Below are 26,944 nucleotides of genomic sequence, written 5' to 3' on the forward strand. Positions count from 1 at the left end.
GTTCCGGAAGTTCTGCTGGGTCATTATATCACGTGATGGTAGGTCAGCACAGCAGAACTACTACAAATCTACTAAGTTTCTCTTGGAATCCAAAGGATACTGCCGAGTGACTAGGTAGATGGTTGGTAGTGTACTATAGTGTATTGATACCTAATGAGCCATCCATCAAGTACTACATAGACAACCTAAACTACATACACCACGAAAGATCCCTCATGTCCGCTCAAGAAAGTAACTTTTCCACCAGCTGACCGTATGCAAGAGCAAGCCTCGCACTCGTGCAAATTCATATCTGCGATATCGCCCTATGTTCAACGTCCCATTTGTTGTAAGCCCACCAGGTCAATCATGTCAAGCGCAATGTTTCCCATTCCTTGTTCGCCAAGCAAGACGCCGACCCTCAGAAAAGCAAAACCGTTGACAAGCATGGGGACGTATCCTCATTTCCATAACAATAATCAATGAACAAGAAGAGAATTAAAGCCTGTAGTTTGACGAAAAGACAAATCTCAATCTGTACTCCGGCCATGCCCATGTATTCAGACTCTGCGCCACCAAGCCGTGAGAAATGAACGTCAAAGAATATAAAGAGAAACGACCCTCGATGTAGGCGCCCACATTATAAAGAGTATATCAATCTGAAGACAACGAAGTCAAGTACCGAGTGAAAATAAAATATGTCGAAAGAAGAGAAAACGCCTGGCTTATTGCATGGGGCCAGTGAGCTCAGCAGACACAGCAGTGCCTTCGCCGTTGCTCTGGTTGTCGGTCGGTGGTGGTGTGGGTGGTGTCGCCACAAAGCGCTCTTCAACTGCGCGCTTCACAGGCTGCGGGGAAGATTTGTGAGAGTTGGGTGGTGTGGTCGATGAAGCATGGTTGGAAGCAGGAATCGCAGGATTTGGACTTGGACTCGAGTCTCCAATGAGCTTTTCGATCGCCGCAATTTGCTTGCCACAGTTAGATTTCTTTAGATGCACCAGCAACGGTTTGATGCGATCCACAAGCGCAGCCCGCTCCACGCCACTGAGATGACCAAGAACCTTTTCTGCAGGGTCATTAGAGAACACTTTCTTGGATAATAGGAGATAGAGCAACTTACGAAACACATAATTCCCGTATTGATCAGCCATTAACTCAATGAGCTGGGTTTCATGGCCCTCCGTCTTTGCTGTCAGCCTCGTGATGATGTCTTGGCGTTGGGCCTCATTTCCAAACTCAATGCTTTTCTCGACAACATTGCTGGCGAATTTGTGCTTCGAATACCAGAGAAGCTTTTGCTTGACCATCTCAATCATGAACGACCGATCCTCTTCCTCGCCAGATTGAATTATATGTTGAATCACATAGTTGCCATACTGATCTTCAATAAGCCTTGGAGCACAGGCACGAATCTCAGCAAGTATGAATCTGCGATCAACATCTTCACAAAATTCAAGCATTCTCTGGATAACGCGGCACCCGTAAGAGTGAGTCGATTGCCTCTCCACCTGGCCCCTGAAGGAGTCGACCAAGCCTTTTGTATACTGAGTGGGAACGTATTCGAAGACTTTCTGTATCACATGGTTCCCATGCTGGCTCTCAACACACTCGAGGACTTGGGGCTGAATCTCTCTCACTAACCAGGCTTGCTGGTCGGTAAGAACGTGTTCCAAAGCCTATACGCTGTCAGACTAGAGCGACACACGGGCGTCGGAAGTAGAAGTACCTTTTGGACCACGCGGCAGCCATACGGGGATAGGGATAACTTAACAACCTTCGACCTCATATCCTCCGTCATCATCTTTTTCTGTGTCTGGTTGCCATGTTCGTACAGTTTCTGGGCGACGTAGTTACCGAAGATGTCCTGGGCCAGTTGCAGGAAGTTGGGCAAGATCTCGCGGAACACACGGTCCTTCTCATCGCTGTTGGCCGTCTCGATTTTTTGCTGCAGGAATCGAGAACCGTACTGATCACCGCTGAATTCTACAATGTGGCCATATATGTCCTAAACAGCCGTCAATAAAAGACGAGTAAACGGGGCATCAAACTTACCTTAAGCTCAAATCTCTTATTTTTGCCGTGCAGCCTGAAATCTGCCAGGACAGGACCCCATGATTCTTGAGGAGAACCGTGCTCACGAGAGGGAAGACGGGTAGTGAGAGCTGTCGCATTCAGTTGCGCCACAGGGTAGATGCTTGCCAGAGCGGCCGGAGATTGATAGCCATAATCATAGGCGGGAGTGAACTGTCGCTGACGTGCGAGCATATGGGACACTTGGTAGGGTGATTCCACCGGTATATCTTCACGCAGTCTACCCTGCAACCCTGGAAGCTGATTCTCTTGGGCATTATTGGCGAAACCATGCCGATAACGACCCCCGGAGTTCGAACCAGCAGGACGTCCGTTATAATAAGCTCCATTCAGAGGATAGTCACCGTATGTAACAATATCTCGCTCTCTGATGTGGGGTGATTGCGCTATCTGGTACGCCAGCGCGGGGTTCTGCGGAAGGAACTCGTTACCGTAGCCTTGTGCGGCTTGGTAACTATCCTCGTCGCGTGAAACCTGGTGTCTCAGTCGGGATAACGACGTATCCAATGACGCGTGAGACACATAAGGTGGACGGCTTGTGGCGTTGGGTGTCTCACTCATTTGCATTCTTTCGAGGCTGGTGCTCAGCTCCGTAGGATTGTTCCCATACCGGTTGGGAAACGGAGTATCCGAGCAAAATGAGGGGAAAGCGGCATGGTTGGGTCTCTGAGAAGCATTGGAAGTCGAATTGTGAGATGAATGAGCATAGCCATTGCGGATTTGCCCTCGTTGGATATTATCCGCCAGTGTCTGCATAGAAGACATACTCATTGTCCCCTTGTGCTCTGACCTTGCGCTCTCCAAGGGTGTTGCGAATCCTGATTGTGCCGGGTAAGCCGCCGTGCCAGCGGTACCGGTGAGGCCTACACTCCTTCTGTCGTTATTATTAAATAGAACACGGTTCCCCATAGCGCTCGTTTCTCCTGCAGGAGAAATCCGCTCAGAGCCAGAATCCAAATAAGTCACTTGTCCCGTTCCCGGTGACGGACCCAAAGTAGACGAAACTGATTGTGTAAAATAACTCGAGGCGTCGTTGCCGTCCACGAGAACACCACCAAGGTCATTAGAGCGATTCTGGACAGGAGATGTGGCCATCCCATTGCCTTGTGCCCTCGACGGCCAGGGGACGTTCCGCCGAATGTCCCAACCATCAGACTCAGATGATGGTAGAAGGGAGCTAGAACCAGAGATTCCTTCTATCGTAGACCGCGCAACAGAGTCTGAAAATAGGTTCCGATTAGAAAAAAACACCACACGCAGGAAAGGCAACTCAACGACATACCATCCATATTGTTCCTCCAAATGTCGCTCATTCCCCAGCTCGAATTGCCACCCAAACCGCTGCTGATGCGCCCATGAGCTCCTCGAGTCCGTTCGTTGAGGGCCGAAGGCTGCATAGTGGAACCTCCGTTTGATTGAGCCTTGAAGCCAGTCAGTCACTCGAAAGTCGAGTCACTATCATCGGCATTGACTTACCTTTCTTTGATGTCCTGTTATAACGGTCATTTCAACACACCTTCAAAGATATCACCACGCAAGTACTCTTTATTGGAGGGACCGACGACGAGTAAAACCGATATGTATTCTCGCTCTGTGTATATTGTTCGGGATGGCAGGGAGCTAGTCCGCACTGGAGGAAGCGAGAATATTATGGACAGTGCAAGAGGAATTCCCTAGACATACGGCAAGCAGCACGAGTGTTAGTCATACGAGCACGAGTCTGTTGCGAGTGTGACGGAAAAGAACTCACCAAGTACTGGGTCCCCAAGCGAAGGGTAGATGTCTAAGGACAAAAAAGGTCCGAAAAGCAGAATGTGTTTTGATCCAGACCGAAGCCTGATAGCGTCCGATGGAGATGGAAGGGATGACGAAAGGGGGAAAAAGTGGCAGGCGAAAATAAAAAGTGGAAAATGCCAACGGAGAAGTATAAACGTGAGAGTAAACGCAAGGAAATGTTTATCTCTCCCTTTTCGTTTGCCAGCCTAAAGCTCAGCAGGTAGCCGTAGACCGATTTTCGTTGTCGAAGGAGAACCGCGACACTACCACGCTCCGTGCATGCTCAGCAAGCTCGAAATTCGGACGTAGGTCTCAACAGCGACTAGCGAAGAGGAACGATGGGGGCTCTGTTTAATCGACAAGCGCTGGAAGCTTGATGGGTCGAAGCGGCAAGGGGGAGGGGGAAGGGTGAAGTGAAATTGCAGCTGGTATGAAAGGAGAATGTGCCTGTTGCGCAAATAGAGAAGCGATCGGACGTGATTAGTGGACCGTCGAAGAGTGGGAATGCGGACGAGAGACAAAGCACGGCATTAACGTCGAGCAGCTGTGACACAAGCGAAAGCAAGCATGCGACTCAAAACGGCCGGCTGGCGTGGATAGATCGATCTTTTTAACGCAGGTGTCCGCCGTTCGAGGTCTGATACCTGGAGATGAGGAACGAGGACGGGGATGGAGACGGCCGGGGAGCCAAGAATTGTGTAAGAATATGCCGAATAAGAGACTGACGCTGGACGAAGCGAGGCTCCAGGTAGGGCGTGCGAGGCAAGGTAGAGGTCGTGTGGTGGAGGTGGAAGGTAGCACAGAGACAGTGATAGAAAAAGCCGAAGCGAAGAGGTGTGAAGATGGAAGATGGACTAAAATGGAGAAAGCAAACCAGGTAAGAATTAATATGTAAAAGAAAAAGAAAATATGAAACCCTTTCGACCAGCTGGAGAAAAGGTGGATGGATGGGCGATGGATAGGACGAGGACGCGATAGATAAGCTGCTGCTGGCAGGTCGAGCTGGAAAAAAGATGCTGCGGACTGGAAATCTCGAGACTAAGCCTTAAGCTTGGGCAGGTACGGAGGACCACTCGGGCTCTAGACAGATCCAGCCCGGAATCCGGGGATCGGGACTTTCACTAAACGTTCGCTGCCATTCTTAAACTATCTGATCGAATAATGAATCATATTTACACCCATTTACTTCGAGGTGCATGCTTCGTTTGATTTTTGAGTCATCCTGTTCCCTCGATAGTCTGCTATCTCTGGCTCGATCTCACTCTGGCGACCCGACTTTCGCTTGCGTCATCTTCGCCCGCCATGGTTCAGTCGCAGGGACTTGTCTCCTGAACCAGATCGGTCTTCGATAATATTACGACTACAATGCGGCGACAAAGTCATTGTCGGGATCTTCAATAACTTGACTGCTCGGGGCTCATGCCGCGGATGTTTTTTCCACCTCTTGTCCACGGATAGGACCCTTTCCTAGTATCTTTTACCAGTTCCGTGCTAGCCTCACGATCATACCGGAACAGCTAAGCCCAGCCAACTGGATCCACTAGCTTAGCTCGACTACTAATACTTGTTGAGACTGCAATCGTGAATACTACGCTTCCAGCTCTTGTGCTTTCCGTACGTTGTCTGACAGAAATAATTGGTGGTGGTTGCTGATGAGAAAAACACAGGGCTCAGTACCGAATTTCCTAGACACCACCCCCCGTCTCTTTCAGGTTTCAGGCTTGAATTTGGAGCCCTGGGTGAGCTCCGCATGCTGCTGGTTAGCAAAATCACTCGTCTATTAGGAGAACACTCCTTGCCAGATTCAATATGTGTGCTCAGAGCGTATGCTCGAGCACGCGATGCACCTCAACTACTGCTAGTCTATCACTAGTACTAGCCATCCCTTACGTCTTGATAGGGAATTGCGCTGGTTCCTGATTCACCCAGATATCAAGGGATCTTCTGCGCAGTGGTCACGCTAATCAACTTCTTCGACAGATGCTTAGTGCGCGGGTTGTTTGGTGAGAACCTTGTCTCAGAGTCCAGCACACCACAAGATCAAATGCTTGGTCTCGGTGCAATATCTGTCAGGGGCATTGTCAGTCATAGTCCTAACTCGTCGATGACACCTCACGCCGTGGAAGAAGGTGAACCTCGGAATGAAGCACGGACTCATTGGACCACGTCTTCCCCGCGGAGATTATTCCCATCCAGCCATCCGTCTCCCTTGCATAAACTCGCTGAGGACGATCCATACTCTTTGAGTCTACGATTATGCTTCATTAGTGTTCATATTTCAGAGTTCGGCCCTGGCTACGATGTTGCAAGTATTTGATTCGGGCACCTGGGAGGTCGTCTCGGCGCACAAGACCTCATACCAGACTTTTGAATTGGGGATGGCAGACAGATAGCTTGTGGTCGTGATCGGCCATTGTTCCTGCCCTAAGTGTCAATTCAGCCGGTTGAAAATAGTCGTTGTGTCTTCGAGGTGACCAGCGAACTCCTGCAAACAAAGTTGCGCAGCACTATCCCGAACTCTAAAGACCCATAAAAGCCCTGCTTAGCAACGCGTACTTGCCGAAGAAGGGAGTATATTCTGCTCCAGTTAGCACTCGTCGCCGGTTATCTGTGTCTAGTAGGTAAACAATCCCGAGTCTCGCCTGTCATTCAAGGATAGCCTACGCAAAGCCCTTAAAGTCCAGAACAGATCAATGGATTGAATTAGACAGAATTTACAGTGTCCACAAAGCCAGTCCTGGTACGGGAATCTTTCCCTGAACTTAAAGACGGGATTTGGCAGGGCGAAACAATCTATAACTGTAATGACCGTAAAAGAGACATCCTAGATATATCTGAATAATCTAGTTGCTGTTCTTGTCTACTTTATATATATTAGACTACATGAGCCCCCCAATATAAGAATTAATAAGATAATATACCATGCGCCGGTTAGCGGTGCATCGGGAATGCCTGCAATCAAACTGCTTCTCTGCCGCCTGTCTGCAACGCTTGAATCTTTAATGATAATTTGCCTTGAATCTAGTATCAGGCCTCGTGTTCTTAGCGCCGCAGAAGGTTTCTTCGCATGTAGATTGGTTAATGTGCCGGTACAACCTACTAAGACAGTGGGATTTAGCGCCGCTATAGTAGTTATTTGGCCACATGTAAGAAGGAAATAAGCAACTCATTGGTTCATGAGAACAGGGTTTTGGCTCTTGAGTTAGCACAGCACCCATTAGGTACTCCTAGAAGCACGTATTCTTCAGGCATGCGGGCAACAATAGAGGCTAGCAGCTGTCTGTCTCGCGAGTATGAAGGCTAAATCTATGGCCTAGACTCTATAAAGCGTTCTATGACACGCTCACAAGCAATTCGCCAAGAAGTCACGAGATGACCACAGTTAACGAATAGCTAGATAACATTGGAATAAAACAAGGAGCTAGTGTAATGATATGCTTGGTTGGCCATACCTTGCTAAGGAAGGTACAAAAAAAACTACAGTTCACAAATAGACCACTGTGCCCATTACGGCGGAAACTGTCAGCCAACGAATCTGATGCGGTACAACTTTGACATAACAGCCAAGTGAGAAATTAACGTTGAGAAATGATATTCTGTGCCAGACAGAGTGTCAAGCAATATCAGGGCAACTAACATGTTAAACTATATCTTCAAATCCTAGACTCCCATATACGGGCTATAGATACTCTCAAAGCTTTCAAAAATCCTTCAGAAGGTCCCTATGGCCGTATCTAACAATAAATATTAAAGCCTTTACATTAACTGAGCAGCAAGTCCAGAAGTTAGTATCTTGTTTGAAAGCTCTAAAAGATATAAGGCAAGTATAAACTTCCTCGTGGGCTCTTTTTTACCTTTTACTATCTTTCTGTTTATTTTGGTACCGAAAGATCTTATCCTAATAGTGCGTTGGTGGTTTCAAGTAGTTATGCAGCTCTTACTATGTTGTGATTGCGCTAAATGTAGCATGTTTTTGACCCTTGATGTATATTTTTGGGCCCAAGATTGCCGTGTGCTCGGTATTCGTGGGCAGGGTCTACAAATATATAATCAGTAAAGATCAAGGATTTGTAGACGCTCCCAGCAAAAGCAGGCCACCGGCCATCCCTGCTGCGATTATAGGGTCATACATAGACGAGCTTGGTAATAAAACTCAGCAATCCGGGGTAGTTGGACGTTGGCTGATTAGGGATGTCTGTTACATTCTGTTGTATAAAAGCTCAGAAGGGTTGGGATATAATTGGAAAAGATCGAAGAAATAGGTTGACCACTAAACCTATTAGAGCTGCTCAAGAGAGCTGAGCAGGTGATATTTGCTATGGCAAGGATCCGGTAAGGCCCCATATAACCTGTTATCTGAAACTACGCATCCCCTTGTTTCCCCTTTCTCCTCTTTCACTTCTTTCTCATCGTCATCTCACATGCACTTATCTAAATTTCGACTAGAGGGAAGTTCGTCTGCCTAGATTATACATGGTTTTGACGGTGCTGAACGAGTCCGATTCCTACGAGTCTACACACCGGTCTAGAGATCTCTCGATAGTTCGTGACGGCGCGGTGGTCTATTGTCAAAGTAGGCGTTGAAGCTGCAACCTTTCGCCAGAGAAAATGGCCTAAACCACTATGATGCGTGACGATAGTTGTGGGGGAGCCTGACGCAGTTATGGGGCTCAGGAGTCGTGTTGATGCCGGACAAGTATAGCCCATGAACACCAGTGTGACAGATCGCTTCCGCTAATTCCTAGTCTCAGTGTTAGAATAATTGGTATTGATCGTGTCAAACCCGACGATGAAGGTCCCGCTGTTTTTGACGTGCTCCACAAGCCCAATTTGTTTGAGGAAGGATGGGAGACGCGGCCAGCCAAGCCTTTTATGTTTTCGATATCCGTATGTCAACATACCCAGTGTCATTGCGGTAGGGGCTCGGTCACTGCCGCAGAGTCATTGAGGCTAGCACAGTAGCCGTGGAGCAAGAAGCTAGGATAATCGAGAACGAGCTGATTGTGCAGACTTCGAGACTTGGCATGATAGATTTCGCAGCAGTTGACAATAGAAATGGGCCATAGGCCCACAGTACGAAGGTGCTTGTTGGTCAGTATCAACAGCATCGGGGAACCTACTAAAGTTACCTCATGGTTTTTGTAAACGAATCTAGAACGAGTACAGTAGATGGATGGCTAGTAGTTCTGCGGTGATGGCTGCTTCTCGTATGTACGAAATATAGCCCAATGTCATACTAATTGGCATGGCGAGAAGTGCCCGCACTCATTCACCAACTGCTTCCTCATCAGAACTACCATTGTGCCGGTTCCTAGCGACTTCACGTGCATCTCGGGTACGGGTGACTGTACTCCATCCGGTGCTTTCAACGAATATCAACACGTATTCCGTCTGTCTGCCGCTATTGAATAAGCTGACAGCATTCAGAACATAGGGGTGATGTGCAGAAGGCACTGTTCAGGAGGCAGACCGTGGGTTCGATATAGACCTTCCATTGCCTTCGTGTCTTGCAATACACTGGTGGAAACTCGGACCACAAATACGACGGTACAACTCGCGTTGAGGGCGTTGAGGATGCTGGATCTAACAGCAACGCTACCCGCAGAGAGACGGATGAGTTTCATAAGGCTCTCGTCCAATATTGGCCATCTGTCGCTTACTTGGCGTATTGTGAACGTCGGGTGTACGGCAGATCTCAGATTGCTGTGGAGGTATACAATGGAATCGTGTAGTTGGACCTAAGTCGTACTCAGGGAGTCAGAAGACTCAGACTATTTACTGGGTCTTTAGATGGTTTAAATAGAACAACCGTCAATATACATTTGAACCTGATGGACGTCTTCTAGAAGAATGAGGAGGCCTGCGGGCCTCTGGTTCGTGTCATGATCACCTGATGTCATCCACAGACGCTCAACTTGGCCCAGCAGGCTAGCGTTCGCGACGGGGTTCGTGGTCAGGAGGAAGGCGAATGAGGATGGCTAATGAAATTAGGATGGAGGAGGGTCAGGCACACTGGCGGTATGATAGGCTGGGGCAGGAAATTGCAGCCCGCTAGTACAGGGGAATCGACAAACAAACAAAACGCAAGTGGAGTGTTTCTTTCTTTAGTTCCTGCTAAAAATCGTTAGATCGACGCCATAAAGAACGAAACTCCAGCGAGCCAAACAGCCGGCTGCGTTCTGGCCCTGGTCTGCAGCCTATTTTCGCCTAAGCGCCCTTGCGCTGTCCAGCCGTGGTGGCCGTTGCTGGCGGTTCTCCCTTTCTCCTCTCGTCCATGGTCCCAGGCCTAAATCCCCAACCCTCCTTCACTCTCTTTCCTCTCTTTCTTTGCCATCCTCGTCCTTTCGTTCTCTTTCATCCTCGACATTCCTTCTCGAAGCAGGTAGTCAGTTTCACTCTTTCAACTGCTCACCTTGCTGTCCATTCTTTCTCCAAACCTGACCCGGGCCCCGTTTCTCGCTATCGAGAAAACAACCGACGACAGACGAATCCCACGATCCACTACCGACCGATATATTCCCTCTTTCTAAATAAACCAATAATCACGGAGTGCCTGAAGTAGTTATCAGAATTGATCACAACTTGCTGAAACATCGACCCTGTTTCATTCCAAGCGTGCATTCCGAACGTGGCTACAGCAACATCGTCGATCATTGAACCTACCTCATCACACGCAGAACGGCACCATTCCCATACACACAATTCCATCACTGCTTTGAGCACAAAACTTGGAACTTTTGGAACCCTTCGCAAAAATGAACCAAATAATGCACCAATTTTTTGCGAGGGATGACGCCAAGGATGACGGCTTATCTGAGTCCATGGTCGATCTGCTGATCTCGCTGTTGGTTCTTGTCCTGCTGGGTATTGTCCTGATTTGCACCCTCCTCGTTCTTCGACGCAGGCGGTTGAATCGGCAGCAGTCCGAATTACCCGTACATAATGGTCAATGCTCGACGCATCATCGCAGCGTCACCATCTCTGCGCCGCCATACGCAAAAACCGAGTCTGTGTTTGTTATCGATGAGAAGCGCAACCTGATGGAGAACTCGTCCAGCCCACCACCCAGCCCCGTACCCGAGATCCGCATCACATTTCCTGAGGAAGAGGATGAGTCTGGAAAGCGCAAGTCCGGCAGAGTTGTGGTAGTAAGGATAAGTGAAGCCGGTAGCGTTGGCCTTGAGCCGTACAATGACCAACTTCCACCATATCAGTCAACCGATGCAGACCGCTTCCAGTCCCTGGACATCGAACGAATGGGTGGATTGAAAGAGAAGGATGACACGAAGCGCTGGGGATAAGTCTAACAACCAGCAAACCCCACCCGCCATAGCCCAACAGTTGCGTCACTTGACTATGTTCATCTTCCTTCTTCAAACTTCCATGATCAGCGCTAAGCACGACTCCACCCCGACAAAATTCTGCTTCGTTCTTGTTGTATATCCCGCCCTCCTGTTCCACCGTGCATATGCGACTCGCAATCCGCAGCATCCAGCTCGATTACTTCATATTAAAACCAGCTTTGCCTGAACGCCCTCATCCCCCTTTCTGTTTGCCTGGTTGCGGGTGCCGGCTCCAGTAACTAGTGAGGCGGACGGACATTCGAGTTGCCTCGTCGAATATTGTGGGATCTGGCTTTTACTATTTTGATTTTACCTTCGGCGTTCGATTCTCGTGCTTTGTCACTCGTCCTCTCCGCCCTGCCACGTCCCTAGGGTTGGAGAGAGGTTACGTTCTGCTTTCCGTTGAGGCTTTCTTACCATTCTTCTACGCTGCTCACCCAGTGTTCTTTCTACTATTTTTTGTCACTACTTTACCCTTACCTTCTCGGTCTCCTTACCGGTGACTTGCAGCTGGATAATGTATGTACTTAGTCAAAGCTTTACATTGGACGGCCGCCCTGCAGGCGTGAGCGTCGATGAATGTATCTACTGGCCTTCGAGGGCTATATGATATCGCATTGTCGCCATCTCATCTATCACCTTTTCGCAATCTAGGCCCAGCCTTACTATAGGGAGGTCTAAACAGTTGTCCGTTTAGGGGAATGACCCACTGGCGCAGGGTTTTCTGATGATCCGTGCCGCCCCCACCAGTAGGAACGCGCCAATTCGTAGAATGAGATGCCGAAAGCGCCGACTCCCCCACGTCACGGTCAGGATTAATTGGCGCCTTTTTAGCTGCCAGGTGGGAAGTGCTTGTGGCCTTTGTCCACAGTCCACACCTGAATGTTTGCAATTGCGCAGCGCCAGCCCCTATTCCTTTCCGTGTCCAAGTAGCACCCGGTGTATCTGATGGAGCTGCAGCTAGGCTCATAAGCTCACCAATCTTCTGAACGCACGCACGAAGAAGAGCCCGAGCATCTGCAGCTCCTGAACATACAACCCCAACCTTTGGAAGGGAGAAATCCCGAGAGGGATCAAGTTCAACATTGCGTCCGCTTGGGTGACTCAAGTCATTTATACCTTCCAGAAGCCCTAACCTTGATATAGCCTTATAAGCCGCATATTCCTGGTGGAGAATCGAGTTTGACCTGCCGAGTCCGATACCTCCGCGCCTTCAAATCTCCAAGTTGGGGAGACCACACGATATAAGCTTCGAAAGGTCATCTTTCATCGGTAACTGCAACGATGAGCTCGCGCAATGATAGCTCTACCGCCGATGCGTTCAACAAACCCGGGCTCTTGAATTCGTCACCCGGGCCTTCCGACCCTCCCAGAACACAGAGCGCAAAGATGTTGTCTCACATGCAGTCTCGTACGGCGAATAAGAGCAGATTAAAGGATGACCATGTGGAAAAGCTGGAACGGGAGTTCAAATATAAGCACCTGAGTCTGCTTGGTGTGTTTGTCTGGATATTGTGAGCATCCCAGGTGGTTGTTTGATTTTCAGAGAGGGCCGTAATCTAACTACTGGTTATTTGACTAGACTCTTACATGTTGTCGGTATCTTTTTTTTCACCAAAGGCTTTCTCCTCACTAGAATGGTGTTGGAAAATAAGTCGTCCTGTGATGATCTTCCTTTCGACGACTCGCGCTCTGTACCGAATCAGTCAAACCGTGAAGGATGCTGGCACCCAAAATCATTCGACAAGGCCATTGTTATTATAATCGATGCTTTGCGCTACGATTTTACAGTTCCGTTTGCGCCAAATGCCGAATCTGAGAGCGCCCAGCTCTTCCACGACAACATCCCAGTGCTCTATGAAACAGCCGTCAACTCGCCGCAAAATGCTTTCCTCCTTCCCTTCATTGCGGACCCACCAACTACTACTTTGCAGCGGTTGAAGGGATTGACAACAGGGACGTTGCCTACGTTTGTCGATGCGGGATCCAATTTTGCCGGCACAGCAATTGACGAAGACAACATCGTTGCTCAGCTCCACGCGGCAGGGAAAAGCATTGTGCAGCTTGGCGACGATACCTGGCAAGCCCTTTTCCCAGATTATTTCAATGCCGACCTTACCCGGCCGTTTGATTCATTCAATGTATGGGACTTGCATACTGTTGACAATGGAGTCAATGAAAACCTATTCCCTCTCTTGGAACCTCAGAATTATACGAAGTGGGACGTGATTTTTGGTCACTACCTCGGGGTCGACCACGCTGGTCACCGATATGGCCCGAGTCATCCTGCTATGGCAGCAAAACTGAGTCAGATGGACCAAGTTATCCGGGACCTCATTGATAGAATCGACGATACTACGCTACTGGTCGTGATGGGTGATCATGGAATGGACTCAAAAGGCGACCACGGCGGCGAATCTGATGACGAAGTTGATGCTGCATTATGGATGTATTCTAAGAAAGGGGTTTTTGGACGTACCAGCCAGGAAACAATTATGCCACCAAAGTACGCTCGCGAAAGATTTGTTCCCCAGATCGACCTTGTTCCGACCCTCTCATTGCTTATGGGGCTTCCCATTCCTTTTAACAACCTGGGCTCGCCAATCGAGGAAGCGTTCATTGGCACTAGTGGAAGTGACTGGGAAAATCTGGTAAATGTGAATCGCCTATCTTCCGCGCAGATCAAGCGATATCAGCAAGCATATGCCAGAAACCGCGGGTCAGAAGACAGTGGGAATTCTGGATCAATGGAATATTGGGAAACGGCGGAAAGGCAGTGGCAAGCTCATCATGGTAGACCCAACCCGAAGAGCTTCGTCTCAATCAATGAGGCATACAAGCAGTATCAACGGCATACCCTCCAAGCCTGCCGCAGACTATGGGCAAGTTTTGATGTGCCAAGCATGATGCAAGGAATTGGAGTACTCCTTGCAGGCATTGTTTTACTTGTTTTCTATGCTCGTGGAGTGCAGTCTGACCGAACGCTACTTACAGGCCCGTTACTTTCCCGCGTGGGACTAGGATCCATCCTGGGCGCTTTGGTTGGCACCCTAATGGCCATTCTTGGGTTGACTGAGATAAAAGTGCTTGAGTTATCGGCTCTACTGGCTGCCGTCGGGAGCATCTGTGGCGCTTCGGTCGCAATCTTCGGTAGCTCACAGCGCTTATCGCTGCCTTTACCGAACTCACTTTGGGGTTGGCTTGCCATTCTATTCACCGTCAGTCAGTCTATTGGCTTCGCATCCAATTCTTATACGATTTGGGAGGATGAGATCTTACTATTCTTTCTTTCTACGTTCGGAGTTGTTGCCGGCGTCTCTTCCATGCGCCAACAGTCAACAACGGACAGGGTTCTCGGGGTCTACCATTCAATCGTGTTCGTCATATTAGGAAGGATAGCATCTCTATCTCGCCTTTGCCGTGAGGAGCAAATGCCATTCTGCCGCTCGACTTACTATGCCTCTAGCACATCTTCAACCTCCGCTCCGTGGCAGCTGACTATTCCATTCCTCGTGACGCTCATCTTGCCAACAGTCATCAAAGGTTTCTATGCCGGATCGAAGTCCTATGAAGGAGCGGCCAGTCTGTGGATTGGTATTGGTTTCCGTCTAGGACTGTTTGTCACCTCAATCTTCTGGGTCCTGGAGGAAATCGACAGCAAAGAATGGCTACCTCTCAGCGATGAAAGTCTGAAGACAGTCAGGGTATTCTTAGCCCAGCTTGTCCTCGGCCTTGCTTTTGCTGCTGGCACAACGGCTTTCACGTACTCAAAACCGTGCGTGAGCATCAGCGTGGCACAAACAAATACAGAGCCCGAACCGAAGCGTCCCTCGCTCGGCGAACAACAACTCCCAAGAACTACGGTCACAATCCTTGGCTTCGGCAACGTTCATGGCACCCGCTTCTTCTTCCTCGCAATCAATTTTTGTCTAGCCATCACCCTCATGCAGAAGCCCATGGGCCAAGGCGCCATGGGCCTCCTCCTCTGGCAAATCCTTTCTCTTCTTGAAATCCTTGACACAAACGCTCTCGTCACCAACAACTCCTCCATCGGCCCTGTCGTCCTCGGCCTCCTCGGCTCCTTTTACTATTTCAAAACAGGCCACCAGGCAACCATTAGCAGCATTCAGTGGGAAACGGCATTCATCCCCCTCACAACCGTCAAGTATCCCTGGTCCCCGCTCCTCGTCGTCCTCAACACCTTTGGCGCGCAGATTCTTACCGCTATTGCTGTCCCCTTGACCGTTTTATGGAAACGGCCCCTTCAACTCAACGATAAGAGCGCCTCCTCCACCTCCGAAAAGCCAGCCCTCAGACTCCTCTCCGACGTTGCTCAGGCTGCGGCGACATATATACTTTACTTTGCGACGATCAACCTCGCCACGACAATGTGGGCGGGTCATCTCCGCCGCCACCTTATGCTCTACCGTGTTTTCAGCCCGCGGTTTATGTTTGGTGCAATTGTTCTGGGTGTTGTAGATGTCGTCCTTATTCTCTTCTCCATTGCTGGTGTGCGGTGGAGTACACTCAGTGTTGGAGAAATTTTTGGTTGGTGATCTAGCTAGCCGCGGATTGAAACTATAATGACCCCTTAGAGGGAAAGTAGAGGTGAAATGCAAATCACATCGAAGATATCAACTGCGTTTCTTCTCCCTGTCCCAGTGGTCCCTATATACGGCCGTGTACTACTTAGTGGTTTATTCGCATTACATCGGAAGACACCCATCTGTGATGCTCTGTACTTTTAAAAAGATATTTGCATGTGCTTGGCTAATCCTTCGTCTACTATATATATCAAAATAGACTGACGCCAACAACATTCAGATAAGTTTGGCTGTCGCAGGCGCGGGCTTCTAGCCTTCATGTACATATTCCAGTTTTACAAAGTATGAAGTTGAATCGCCAACCCATCTACTTCTTTCCTGTCCCAATAAGAGAACATTCTATTTGACTTCATGCAATTCCCATCCATATGTGATATGATATCACGTCAGAACAAGAAGATAGAAAATGTAGGTACGTAGGTCGTTAGGCAGGAGAGAGAATGAACAAACAAGAACAAAGAAATGAGAAAAGAACGCTGTCATCAAGTCATATCAAAACACAAACTTTTAGTGTCCATCATTTCCTTCATATCATAAATATAAGTAACAGTCAACCTTACTACCGTATCGTACCGCATCGCTCGCTCGGTTTTTGAAACCCCGTCCAACTCCTGTGCAGATGTACAGTAGGTATACATGGAAATGATAAAGGGAGAGTGAAAAGAAAAATAAAATTGTCGATAAGGGCGGTATCGGACATGCAGAGTTTTATTGCATCAATCCACGGTCAAGAATGCATGACCGTGGTCTTAAGTAGTGAAACAAGTGACCGCTCAGGTAATATAAAGTTGGCGGGAAAAAGAGTAACCACATATAGGCGACGGCGGAGAAGTGTCGATCAATGGCACACTCTTAGTTTTAGGAAGATAGGTACTCCGGTGACTGAGAAACGTGGGGTTTGCGCAGCATTTCACTTAGCCCAGCGCGAAAAGTCCAGATTTTGGAGAATATTCGAGTCTGCTGTCGCGTTCCAGTCGGTTGAGATCTCGGATTTTCCGGAGCTGGTACGGACCGGCACCTCTTCGGAGAAGATGTTGGCTTTGGTGTTGCGGCGCTGGGTAGGGTATGTGGCATCCAGTGTATCCGCGTTCTGAGATTGTGATCCCAGTACCCGTTCCCGTAGGCGTTTGATCTCACGCAGTCTATTGCGCCAGGATGAAATATGCTCGCCCTGACTGTTCCAAACGAGGGAGAACACCGAAGCATTGAGTGCAAGAATGCGCACAAACGGGGCGAGATTCTTGCCCGAGATGATTTTTGGCGACGCAGCAGGGGAGATTTCAGGAAACCCTGGTTTGCTCATTACTTTGACGCAGTAGAACATGTTCTCAGGGTTCGATGCTGCTGCGGAAGCCATCTTGTCTCCTTGAGTGAGTCGAGAGACAGGACTGACGACAATGTTGAAGAAATTGAACTGGGAGGGTATCGTGTTAAAATTGAATGGAGTATTGGAACGATTGAAAATGATGTTCACGAAGTCATTCCCTATGTGACTTTTCTTGAGGATGCAGGATGGATCACTGTCGAAATTGGTTGGCATCATCGTCGCCACGTGGTAAACGATTTCGGTGACACGGTCACGCCATGCATATGTGAATTCCCCATCTGTTTCCGCGTGCAAACCCTGAGTGTTGAACCTCGCTTCCTTGAGCGACACCTTTGTACCGAGTTGCGAGAGAAAATACTCGTAATCAGGACTGCCAACAGTGTTCGAGAGGATTTCTGCCTCTGTGGTCTGACCGTCGTCAATATAAATGACACCGATCTTGTGGCCATCCACGATATCATTGCGATCAAATGTGCTTAGGGCGCGGCGCGTGATGTCGTCATCCGGTAGTGGTATAGGCTGGATTGTAGTGGGCGTGGGGAAAGCCGTTGCCGTCAGTTGAAGCATTATGTGACTGGGAAGGACATTGGTGTGCATGCTGTCCGAATGCAGATGAGCATCGTGGGAAATCGGGATTTGATGAGGCAGGATAGGAGCAGTACGCTGTTGATACATTGCATAAGTTGTTCCTGATGCTTGTCTTTTGGTGATTTGTGTCAACCCAGAAACACCGGCAGTCTCCAGAGTGACTATGCTCATGCCCACAATCCAGGATCTTTTTATAACCGGCCCATCTTCAGGAGACGGGGGGAATGTGGCATAGGGGATAGTCTCACCCAAATCCGAGAAAGCGACCCTTTGCATTAAATCAAGGAATACTTGGCTTTGCTCTTCCAGAGTCTCTTTCCCATGCTCATCCGTGAAAATGAGTCTGCTAGTTATCCAGTTGATATGTTTCGCCCGATCTTGTAGTTTCAACGACAGGAACCAGAAGATCATGACGTGGTGTGTCGAGGTATAAATGTATGTAGACATAGCATCTTGAGTGGACGGCTCGGACATTTCGTTGCCGGGCAAAGCTGCAGTCTCACCAACAACACTCCCGGTTCTTGCAGCGCCTTGGGGGTTCCTGTTCGGTGCTTCGGTGGCCTTGAGTCTATGCTCTCGGGAGGTCTGCAAGAGTCGAATGCATATTCCAAAGACGGTGCGGATTTCCTCTTCACGCAGGTTGATGTAGACTTCGGGCAGTCGTGCAAGAAGCGCCAAGAACTCCAATATATGGACAGCCAGATTGGACAGCGTAATGAGCTTGGAGATTTTGTCAAGAATTCCATTCAAAGCCTTGGTGACTGAGAGCGGAATTTCATGACAGCAAACGGAGAGTGCATGTATACAACCCCGGGAAGTGCCTCCCCAAGACCCAATGATGCCCATCATAAATGAGCGAACAAGTTCATCCTCCTCACTCTTTGCAAAGTGCTCGTGATAGCTTATCAACACGCAGAGAGAATCAAAGATATAGCCAGCCACGTCAGACTTTTTCACGCCGGTATATATCGGGGGTTCACGGAAAGAGTCATTTTTGATCTGATCGCACAGAATGCTGCGTAGCAGCTTGATTTGAGGGACAGCGTTGTCAAATAAATCTTTGTTCTGAAGTTGAGGTGCCAGGTGGGTAAGAACGTAGCTGTAAATGTCCCAGTTCGTCTCCCGCTGAAGTAGAATAATGATCGTTTCAAGCCATACATTCGCTTTCAATGCGATCCTTTGAGCTGGCTCCGAATCTAATTGTGGCGATGTGTTTGGTGTCGCACGGGCATATAAAAACGGACTGGATCCATCCGGAGGCTCCTCCGGCAAAACCTGCGGCGCGGCATATGCCCATACAGGATGAGACAGCTTCGGTACACGCTGATTATAGTTTGTGATACGTCCGGTAGACCTAGACAGAGCACTGGAGGATGTTGCACGGGTCGGATGCCTTTTTTGAGTTGAAGACAGGCCTGGATCATTATCTGCAATGTAATCTCCAGTAGCGTCTTCGAGATCGTTCGTAAGAGAACCAACTTCAAGGTTGCGGCCAGATATGCTCATTCTAAAGTCATCCTCGGGCACCGAGATAACGATTATGGAGCCTGAAGAATCGCATCGAAGCCTAAAAAGCATTTTGAGTGCAGTCAAGCGCGAGTCTAGAGGTCGGTCCGAAGATTCTGCTATCTTCAACAGCGCTTCGTAAACTTTTATTGCCTTGGCTGCTGATAGATTCAGTGACCTTAGGAACGTTCTCACTAGGCCAAGAGCGCAGACATTCGCTAAAGAGGCCTCTAACGCGAAGCTCAAAGAGCGGCCTTCCGGCGGGGAGACTTGAACTGGCTCTGATTCTCCTGGGTTCGAATCCTTGGCCATTGGCGAGCTGATGATATCTATCAAGGATTTGAAAGCAGTATCATCACATGAGGGAACGATATTATCGACGAGGAAGGACACTAAAGACTCCAGGAATAGAATGCTATCTTCATTACTGAAGTCCTCGAGCATTAGATCCAGAAGCCGCTCTTTATGAAAGAGAACCATGGACTCATAGCCATGGAAGGCCTCCTTCAAAATTTCCAGGGCCGTGATTCGAACTTCAGTTGGCTTGCTACGGTCACGGACGAAGTAGTTAATCACTTGCTGACAGCATTGAACCCATCCTGAGGTCTGGGGATCGCAAAGCTTCTCAGTCCTCATGGTGTTTAGAATCAGTTCAGCTTGAGTTGGCTCAATGTGCTGGCAAACGTTGGATAAGAAGTTTGTGATTTCCAGTCTCTGCTGTCCATTCAAGCTGTCCCATAAAGATCCAACAGCGGACGCGATTTGAACAATATTGGCCAAGATATTAGGCTTGACATCATCGATGACACTACCCCTTGACTGAGGTGAATCTGGGCTGAGTGGTTTTGTAGCACTCGTTTCAGGTTCCTCAACAACCCTTCTAGAACAGAAATTGAGGATACTGACAAAGCCTGTCCAGTCTTGTGTTAAAGTAACTTGAGCGAACTCTCCCTCCAAAGTGTTCAAACATAGCTCCAAAATATCTGCCTCTAATCGGCCATCATTCTTTTGGAGGACCACTTGAAGGGAGTTCATCAGAGGTTCGAACTGCAGTTGTGCTATACCTTCCTGGCCATGTGCACGGATAAGGTCAGCGAAAACGTACACTGCGCCGCGCAAAACGTTAAGATTCTGACAGTTTTCCCCGTTTGACTCGAGCAAAAATGAGTGAAGGGTAGCCACCATTTCGTGTTTTCTTCTAGACTTTGCCAAATTTCGAACAGCCCTTGATGTAGGGCCTGACAGGGATCTCACGGACGCATGAATGCTACAAAGTAGCTCAAGCATGGGAGTAAAACTTCCATCAGGCACATTTCCATATAGGATAACTGCATCAAAAACGGCCAAGGAATGTTTGATATCGGCTGCAACACTCGTCTTCCTGCAAATTATGAAAATCTGATCCAACAATTCTCGAACCTCATCACTCTCTGGTTGCTTTCGCTGAAGGGTAATGAGATCAACCGCGAATTGTAAAAGATCATCCAATACACTATCTTCGTAGGCAAGCCCATTCGCTTTTCCGACCTTGGCTTTTCTTGCTTTCGCCCGTGCTGAGGAGATGATTTCGTATAACGGAACTATGAATGAGGAAATTAAGGGCAGAAGTGACGAAGTAGCGAATTCCAAACGCCTGCCATGGTCTGACAGCGATATCAGGGCTTGGGCGCGGGCTGGGATAACATCGGGCTCGGATTCAGATGCTATGGAGTCAAAAACGGTGCGCCGAGCTGCGGGGGAAAGGTCCTGTCGAGCTGAGAGGGACACTAGCAAAAGGGAGCCACTGCGTCGAGCGTCGGGAGAACCTTCATGGTGTAAAAGGTGCGAACCAGCTTCCCAGAGACCGAGAGCTTGCTCCGGGGTATACCACTGAAGGGCCTTAGCCACTTGTTCCGCTTCGTCACAGGCATGGCCTAGATTCTGCTTCTGCGCCAGTAACTTGACGGACGTCTCAAAATCCCGACCCCCCGAAGCATCCGAGGAGCTTGAAACCACACTTCCACGATGCATTGAGTCAAATCCTGATGCGTTCCAAAAGCTTGTGTGTCCATCCGTGTCGTCGTGAACGGAGTTGCTGCTGTCCGACAATGGGGTTGCGGGAAACGATTTCGCCCGGGAAGCGCTTAACGACCTGAAAACGTCCGCAAAGCTAGATGTTGAGTATTTGGAGCGCGGCGGGAATGAAACATCGTCAGAAGGCATGCGTCCTAGTGGACAGAGAGTATATACGTGAAATCCGATTGAGTCAACGGATTATATAAGAATCTGGATAAGAGCGGCTTGATTAGCGATAAGAGGGCTTTGCAATGGCGTCATGAAAGGAGAGTCGGATGCCGTAGACCATCATAATCCACAGGCGGTTCGATAGCGTAGGCGACATACCATGAGCAGATTTTTAAGGGAAGGACAATAGCCTTAGGAGGCCGAAAGTAGAAAATGAATCCTGATGCAGAAAAGATTAAGCCGTGATAGTACCTAAGATTGGCTGTGTCGAAAAACCCAGCTCACCGATTAAGGAAAGATGTACCAGCTGAGGCGCCTAAAAAGAGCCCAAAGATAGATTCACAGAGTGACACCCTATCCAGCGCCTCGCAAGGAGAGAATGAAATCTTCAGGCTCCGTCATGAAGCAGCGCTCCCCTCTGAGAACCCGAGCATTGACCACCGAGGCCGACGATCGCGGAGTAGGAAAGATGTTGTTCCGACAAAGACCACGTGACTAAACACCCCGCGGACTTCTCACCGCCTAGAAATTATTCCAAAGCAACCCAGTGACCAAACAAACTGCCTGTCCAGGAATAAGGCTATTCTGGCACATCGCTTCGTTCTTGCGAAGAATCTGGCCGCTGATCCTCTTCTAAAGATATAAATATTTCGAGTCCGGACCTTGAGCAAGTCCAACCGCACATCCTGTTCGCGTCCTTCTTTTAGTCTATCCTGCATTCATATTATTCCCCTCCAATGGCGGATCTTCAGTCTATCGCCCAGCTCCTCGCAGCGAGCAGTGACCGCACGCAAACGAAACAAGGTAAGTGTCTGGCAAATCTAGACTCAATATGAGTGCTTCTCTTATAATTTGCTCTTGTTAAGTTCGGTATTAATGTTTGCTAGCCGAGGCCGCTCTTCGTCAACAAGAGAGTAACCCAAACTTTCCCATATCGCTCCTTCAGATCACCGCCTCCGATTCTTATCCTTTAGGGACTCGCCTGTCTAGTGCGATTCTCTTCAAGAACGTTATTCGACGGAACTGGACCGATGAGGATGGAAACTATAAGCTCCCACTCGAGGTAGTGGGTACGCTGAAACAAGAGCTCATCAACCTGATGATCTCTGTGCCACAGGTGCTACAAACGCAATTGGGAGAAGCTGTTAGTGTAATTGCGGATAGTGATTTCTGGGAACGATGGGATACGCTTGTCAATGTAAGCTTGACTACCTGATTCCAACAACGTTCGCGAGACTTACTCCCTAGGACCTTGTTTCCAAACTCCAACCCGATAACCCTTCTGTCAACATCGGCGTCCTGCAGGTCGCGCATTCGATTTTCAAGAGATGGAGGCCTCTATTTCGGTCGGATGACCTTTACATAGAGATTAACCACGTTCTAGAGAGATTCGGCACTCCTTTCTTGACGCTCTTCCAGGTATGTGCTCCACCCGCTGTTATCCCATATTATACACCAATCTCTAACCCTTCGTATGCAGGGGCTCGATACTTATCTCGAAACGAATAAGTCGAATAAAGATCAACTCACTCAGGGGTTTACGCAACTAAATTTGATGGTTAAGCTGGTTTACGATCTTTCTTGCCATGATCTCCCGCCGATGTTCGAGGAAAACATGAGCGGATTAGCGCAAATCCTGCTCAAATATCTCACATATGACAATCAATTGCTTCATACAGACGACGATGCCGAGTCTGGACAACTAGAGTATGTCCGAGCGGGGATATTCGAGGTCCTAACACTTTATGTGCAAAAGTATGGAGATGAGTTCCAGCCATACATACAGCAATTTGTGGAAAGCTCTTGGAACTTCCTTACTACAATCGGACAAGAAACAAAATACGACATTCTCGTTAGCCGGGCCCTGAAGTTCTTGACTTCAATCGCCGGCATGCCTCAACATGCACAGATTTTCCAAGCAGAAAGCACCCTCGCTCAGGTTATTGAGAAGGTTGTCTTGCCGAACGTCAGCCTTCGTGAATCAGATGAGGAACTTTTCGAGGACGAACCGATTGAGTTTATCCGGCGAGATCTCGAGGGTTCAGACAGTGACACGAGGCGACGAGCTGCTACGGATTTCTTGAAGCAATTGAATGCGAACTTCGAGGCATCGGTTACGAAGGCAGTTTTGCAATACATTGAACACTACCTAAACGAGTACGGGAAATCACCACAATTGAACTGGAAAGCCAAGGATACCGCAACTTATCTTTTTATCGCGATTGCAGCGAAGGGGGTTGCAACTGCCACACACGGAGTAACGACCACTAACAGCCTTATCAGCATTACTGATTTTTTCCAAAAGAACCTCGCTGCTGACTTGGTTTCTGGAGATGGTGTGCATCCGATTCTCAAGGTTGATGCTATCAAGTATCTTTACCTCTTCCGCAGTCTTATCACCAAGGAGCAATGGCAGGAAGTGTTTCCCTTATTGGTGAACCACCTTGGCTCTTCTAACTTTGTCGTATACACCTACGCAGCCATTGCGGTTGAACGGGTGCTATATTTCACCGACAACCAAGGACAGCCCATCGTTTCCCCGGACACAATCAGACCTCTAGCCAAGGACCTATTGGAGCATATTTTCTCTTTGATCCAGAAGAACCCTGCTCCTGAGAAAGTGCAGGAAAATGAGTTCATTATGAAATGTGCTATGAGGGTTCTGATTGTAATCAAGGAGGGTGTAGTCCCCATTACAGACAATGTGCTGGCACATTTGATCAACATTACTCAAATAATAAGCGGCAATCCAAGCAACCCGAGGTTCTACTACTATCACTTTGAGACATTGGGTGCCTTTATTCGGTAAGTACAGATACTCTTGAGATGTTTGGCCGGCCGTTAATTGAACACCGCAGGTTCGCTGCTCCCTCGAATCCCGACAAGCTTGAGCAGGCTCTCTACCCTCCATTCTCTGCCGTTCTCCAGGCGGATATAGCAGGTATGTGTGACTTATTTCACCAAAGGTGTGTGAACTGACGTGATCATAGAATTCGTTCCCTACATCTTTCAGCTTTTTGCTGCCCTCTTAGAGGCTAATCCCTCAGGTACTTTGCCAACCTATTACCACGGGCTCATTGCTCCCATTCTGGCACCTCAGGTGTGGGAATCAAAGGGCAATATCCCCGCGCTTGTGCGACTCCTATCGTCCATCATTGCTCGGGGCTCGCAGCATATTCTAGAGAACAATCAACTTATCAACACGCTTGGTATTTTCCAAAAGTTGCTTTCGTCCAAAACGAACGAAGGATACGGATTCGATCTTCTGGAGGCTGTGATTGAGCACTTTCCTTCGTACGTTGTTATTGCAAGCCACATAATGCACGCAACTGACCATGTCTCTAGGGCGGCACTGGAACCGTTCTTCAAGGATATCATGCAAATCATCCTCACTCGCCTTCAGAATCACAAGACCGAGAGTCTTACTCTCCGATTCGTGCGGTTTTACCACTTCATGTGCGCGAATGACGCCAAGGGATATAGCGCCGATTTTGTTATCCAAGTCATTGATAAAGTACAGGAAGGGTAAGCTTTGGAATCTTTCCTTCGATTGGCCTCAAACTGACCGCAAATAGTCTATATGTTCAGCTATACCTGAACATCATTCTACCGGAATCACAAAAGCTCGCGCGCCCGATGGACCGCAAGACCGCAGTGATATCATTTACCAAAACACTGGCAAATTCCGAAGCATTTGCAGTCAAGTATAAGAAGGGATGGGGTTTCACGTGCGAAGCTCTTCTCAAGCTTCTGGAGCTTCCGCCTTTGCCGGCTAGCAAGGACGACATCATTGCCGAGCATGACGTTGAAGACATGGCGTTCGGTGTCGGATTCACAGCTCTTGTCACGATACGGCCCCAGGCCAGGGATCCTTGGCCCGACACCGGAGCCGACCTAAAGCTCTGGGTTGGAAAATACCTAAAGGAGGCGGACCAGAGACATGGGGGGAAAATCTCAGGATTTGTTCAAGAGCGGTTAGGGGAGCAAGCCAAGGCGATGCTCAGCAGTTATATTGCGTGATATTCTTCCGAGACAGAGGATTGCTTCAAAATACTAGTACCTCTCCCTGATTGGAATAAAAGTCAATGGCACGATAATTAAATATAGATGTATTATTACGGTCCACACCTTCGCCACCCGTTCGTAGTGAGAATCGGTGCCCCGGAGCTCTACCCTGGTCGTTCCGCAGCATTAGTTTCTCCCTCCACCTCCACGCTCTGGGTATCACTCGTCTCTTCGGTGCTCTTCTTCTCTTCCAACTCCCGATACTTCCTCCGACTCTTCTTCAACCGGCTCGCCTTCTTCTTCCGCTCGCGCTCCGCCTTCAGCGCAATACGACTTTGATCCCCTTTTAGAAACTGCTCGACCTTATCAGCCAGAATCTGGCGTGCGTATTTCTCATTCTGAGAGCGCGACCGTGTCGCTTGCGATTTCACGACAATACCGGTGGGTTTGTGGATCAGTTGTACGGCGGAATTCGTTTTGTTCTGCGATCAGAGCTGTCAGCAGGCGACGGGCTTCGCACAAACAAAACGGAGGCGTCGAAGTAATAGGGGTCGGGGGACAGGGAGCACACAATTTTCTGCCCACCCGGGCCAGTGCCCTTAAGGTAGGCGATTGTTATGTCGGCATCGTCAAGCTTTATGCGTGGTGGGAGGGATTTCTCTGCGAGTTGTGTTGAAGCGGAGATGGGTCGTTGGAGACTCTGACTGAGAAATGCGGTGTTACGGAGGGGCGCCAACGCGACGTTCGAGGTTAGCAGTTGTAGGCGTCGTAGCATGCTCGTTGCAAACATCTACAATGGTCGTTTTGTTATTGTCGGGTTGGCGGGCTCATTCCATATTCGATTCAAATCACCAAGAGCTGCCGTTCTTGCAGCCACTGATGCTAGGAAGTGGGGATGTCGGGTGCATTGAATTTGCGGGTGATTGGACGTGCAATTGAAGATAGATTCAGGTTCACGTAGATAGACCACGATGTTGGATATAGACTACCTAGGTCCTATAGCTGACCAGCAGCCACAGACAAGGAAACAGTGCAATGTAACTTGCCTCGCCGTCGTGGTATCCGAACAAATGCCCAGTCTGCCCCTAATAAATGCAAAATGCTGACTACTCCAGAGCTACGGCGCAATGTCTAGGCCTGGACGGGATTGGTCTGCTGCTAATGCCAGTGCCAAGGGTGGGTTACGTGTGCCTGCATGGGTTCTAAATTCGAGTTCGGGAACAAACTGCTATTGTATGAGACATGGATAGGAGAACTGACAGCAGGTAGCCTCTTCTTTGGCCGTAGACTGATAATTTCTGAGCAGGAAGACAACTGTGATGCGGTGCTCCTGCCGCTATGGTGCCAATCTCTCCTTGACAGGACCCTGAGTGGAGTGAACTATTGCCATTCCATTTCTTCAAATAGACAGCTGAACTATTCCGATCTCGACCTACTATCTATTCTTAGTCGATTCCAGAATCCCTTTTTTTTCCCTATTGTTATCATTGGTGACCGTCAAA

At 48.8% G+C, this 26,944-nt stretch overlaps 5 protein-coding genes across 5 annotated transcripts, besides 1 other annotated feature; 3 read left to right on the top strand and 2 right to left on the bottom strand.

Annotated features, from left to right (window-relative positions):
* Positions 1-26,944: part of a sequence feature (contig 1.110 1211..298245(1)) that runs on past both edges of the window.
* On the bottom strand, positions 705-3,467 carry ANIA_06587 (mRNA-binding protein PUF3; the record flags this gene model as incomplete). The annotated part of the gene is made up of 5 exons (XM_659099.1): positions 705-1,045; positions 1,100-1,655; positions 1,706-1,984; positions 2,032-3,290; positions 3,353-3,467. 5 exons carry the CDS (start codon positions 3,465-3,467, stop codon positions 705-707), a joined length of 2,550 nt encoding a protein of 849 aa, XP_664191.1.
* On the top strand, positions 10,188-11,805 carry ANIA_06588 (uncharacterized protein). Its single transcript, XM_050613136.1, has one exon. The coding sequence runs from the start codon at positions 10,602-10,604 to the stop codon at positions 11,145-11,147; it is 546 nt and encodes a 181-aa protein (XP_050467125.1). The 5' UTR covers positions 10,188-10,601; the 3' UTR covers positions 11,148-11,805.
* ANIA_06589 (mannose-ethanolamine phosphotransferase GPI13) lies at positions 12,474-15,811 on the top strand (the record flags this gene model as incomplete). The annotated part of the gene is made up of 2 exons (XM_659101.2): positions 12,474-12,703; positions 12,772-15,811. 2 exons carry the CDS (start codon positions 12,474-12,476, stop codon positions 15,743-15,745), a joined length of 3,204 nt encoding a protein of 1,067 aa, XP_664193.1. The 3' UTR covers positions 15,746-15,811.
* On the bottom strand, positions 16,704-21,416 carry ANIA_06590 (putative GTPase activating protein (Tsc2); the record flags this gene model as incomplete). The annotated part of the gene is made up of 1 exon (XM_659102.1): positions 16,704-21,416. The coding sequence occupies one exon, from the start codon at positions 21,414-21,416 to the stop codon at positions 16,704-16,706; it is 4,713 nt and encodes a 1,570-aa protein (XP_664194.1).
* Positions 22,175-25,544, top strand: ANIA_06591 (importin-alpha export receptor; the record flags this gene model as incomplete). The annotated part of the gene is made up of 8 exons (XM_659103.2): positions 22,175-22,241; positions 22,325-22,635; positions 22,686-22,856; positions 22,918-24,242; positions 24,296-24,378; positions 24,428-24,731; positions 24,783-24,962; positions 25,013-25,544. The coding sequence occupies 8 exons, from the start codon at positions 22,175-22,177 to the stop codon at positions 25,455-25,457; spliced, it is 2,886 nt and encodes a 961-aa protein (XP_664195.1). The 3' UTR covers positions 25,458-25,544.

Source organism: Aspergillus nidulans, chromosome I, assembly GCF_000011425.1.
Source record: "Aspergillus nidulans FGSC A4 chromosome I".
NCBI lineage: Eukaryota > Fungi > Ascomycota > Eurotiomycetes > Eurotiales > Aspergillaceae > Aspergillus > Aspergillus nidulans.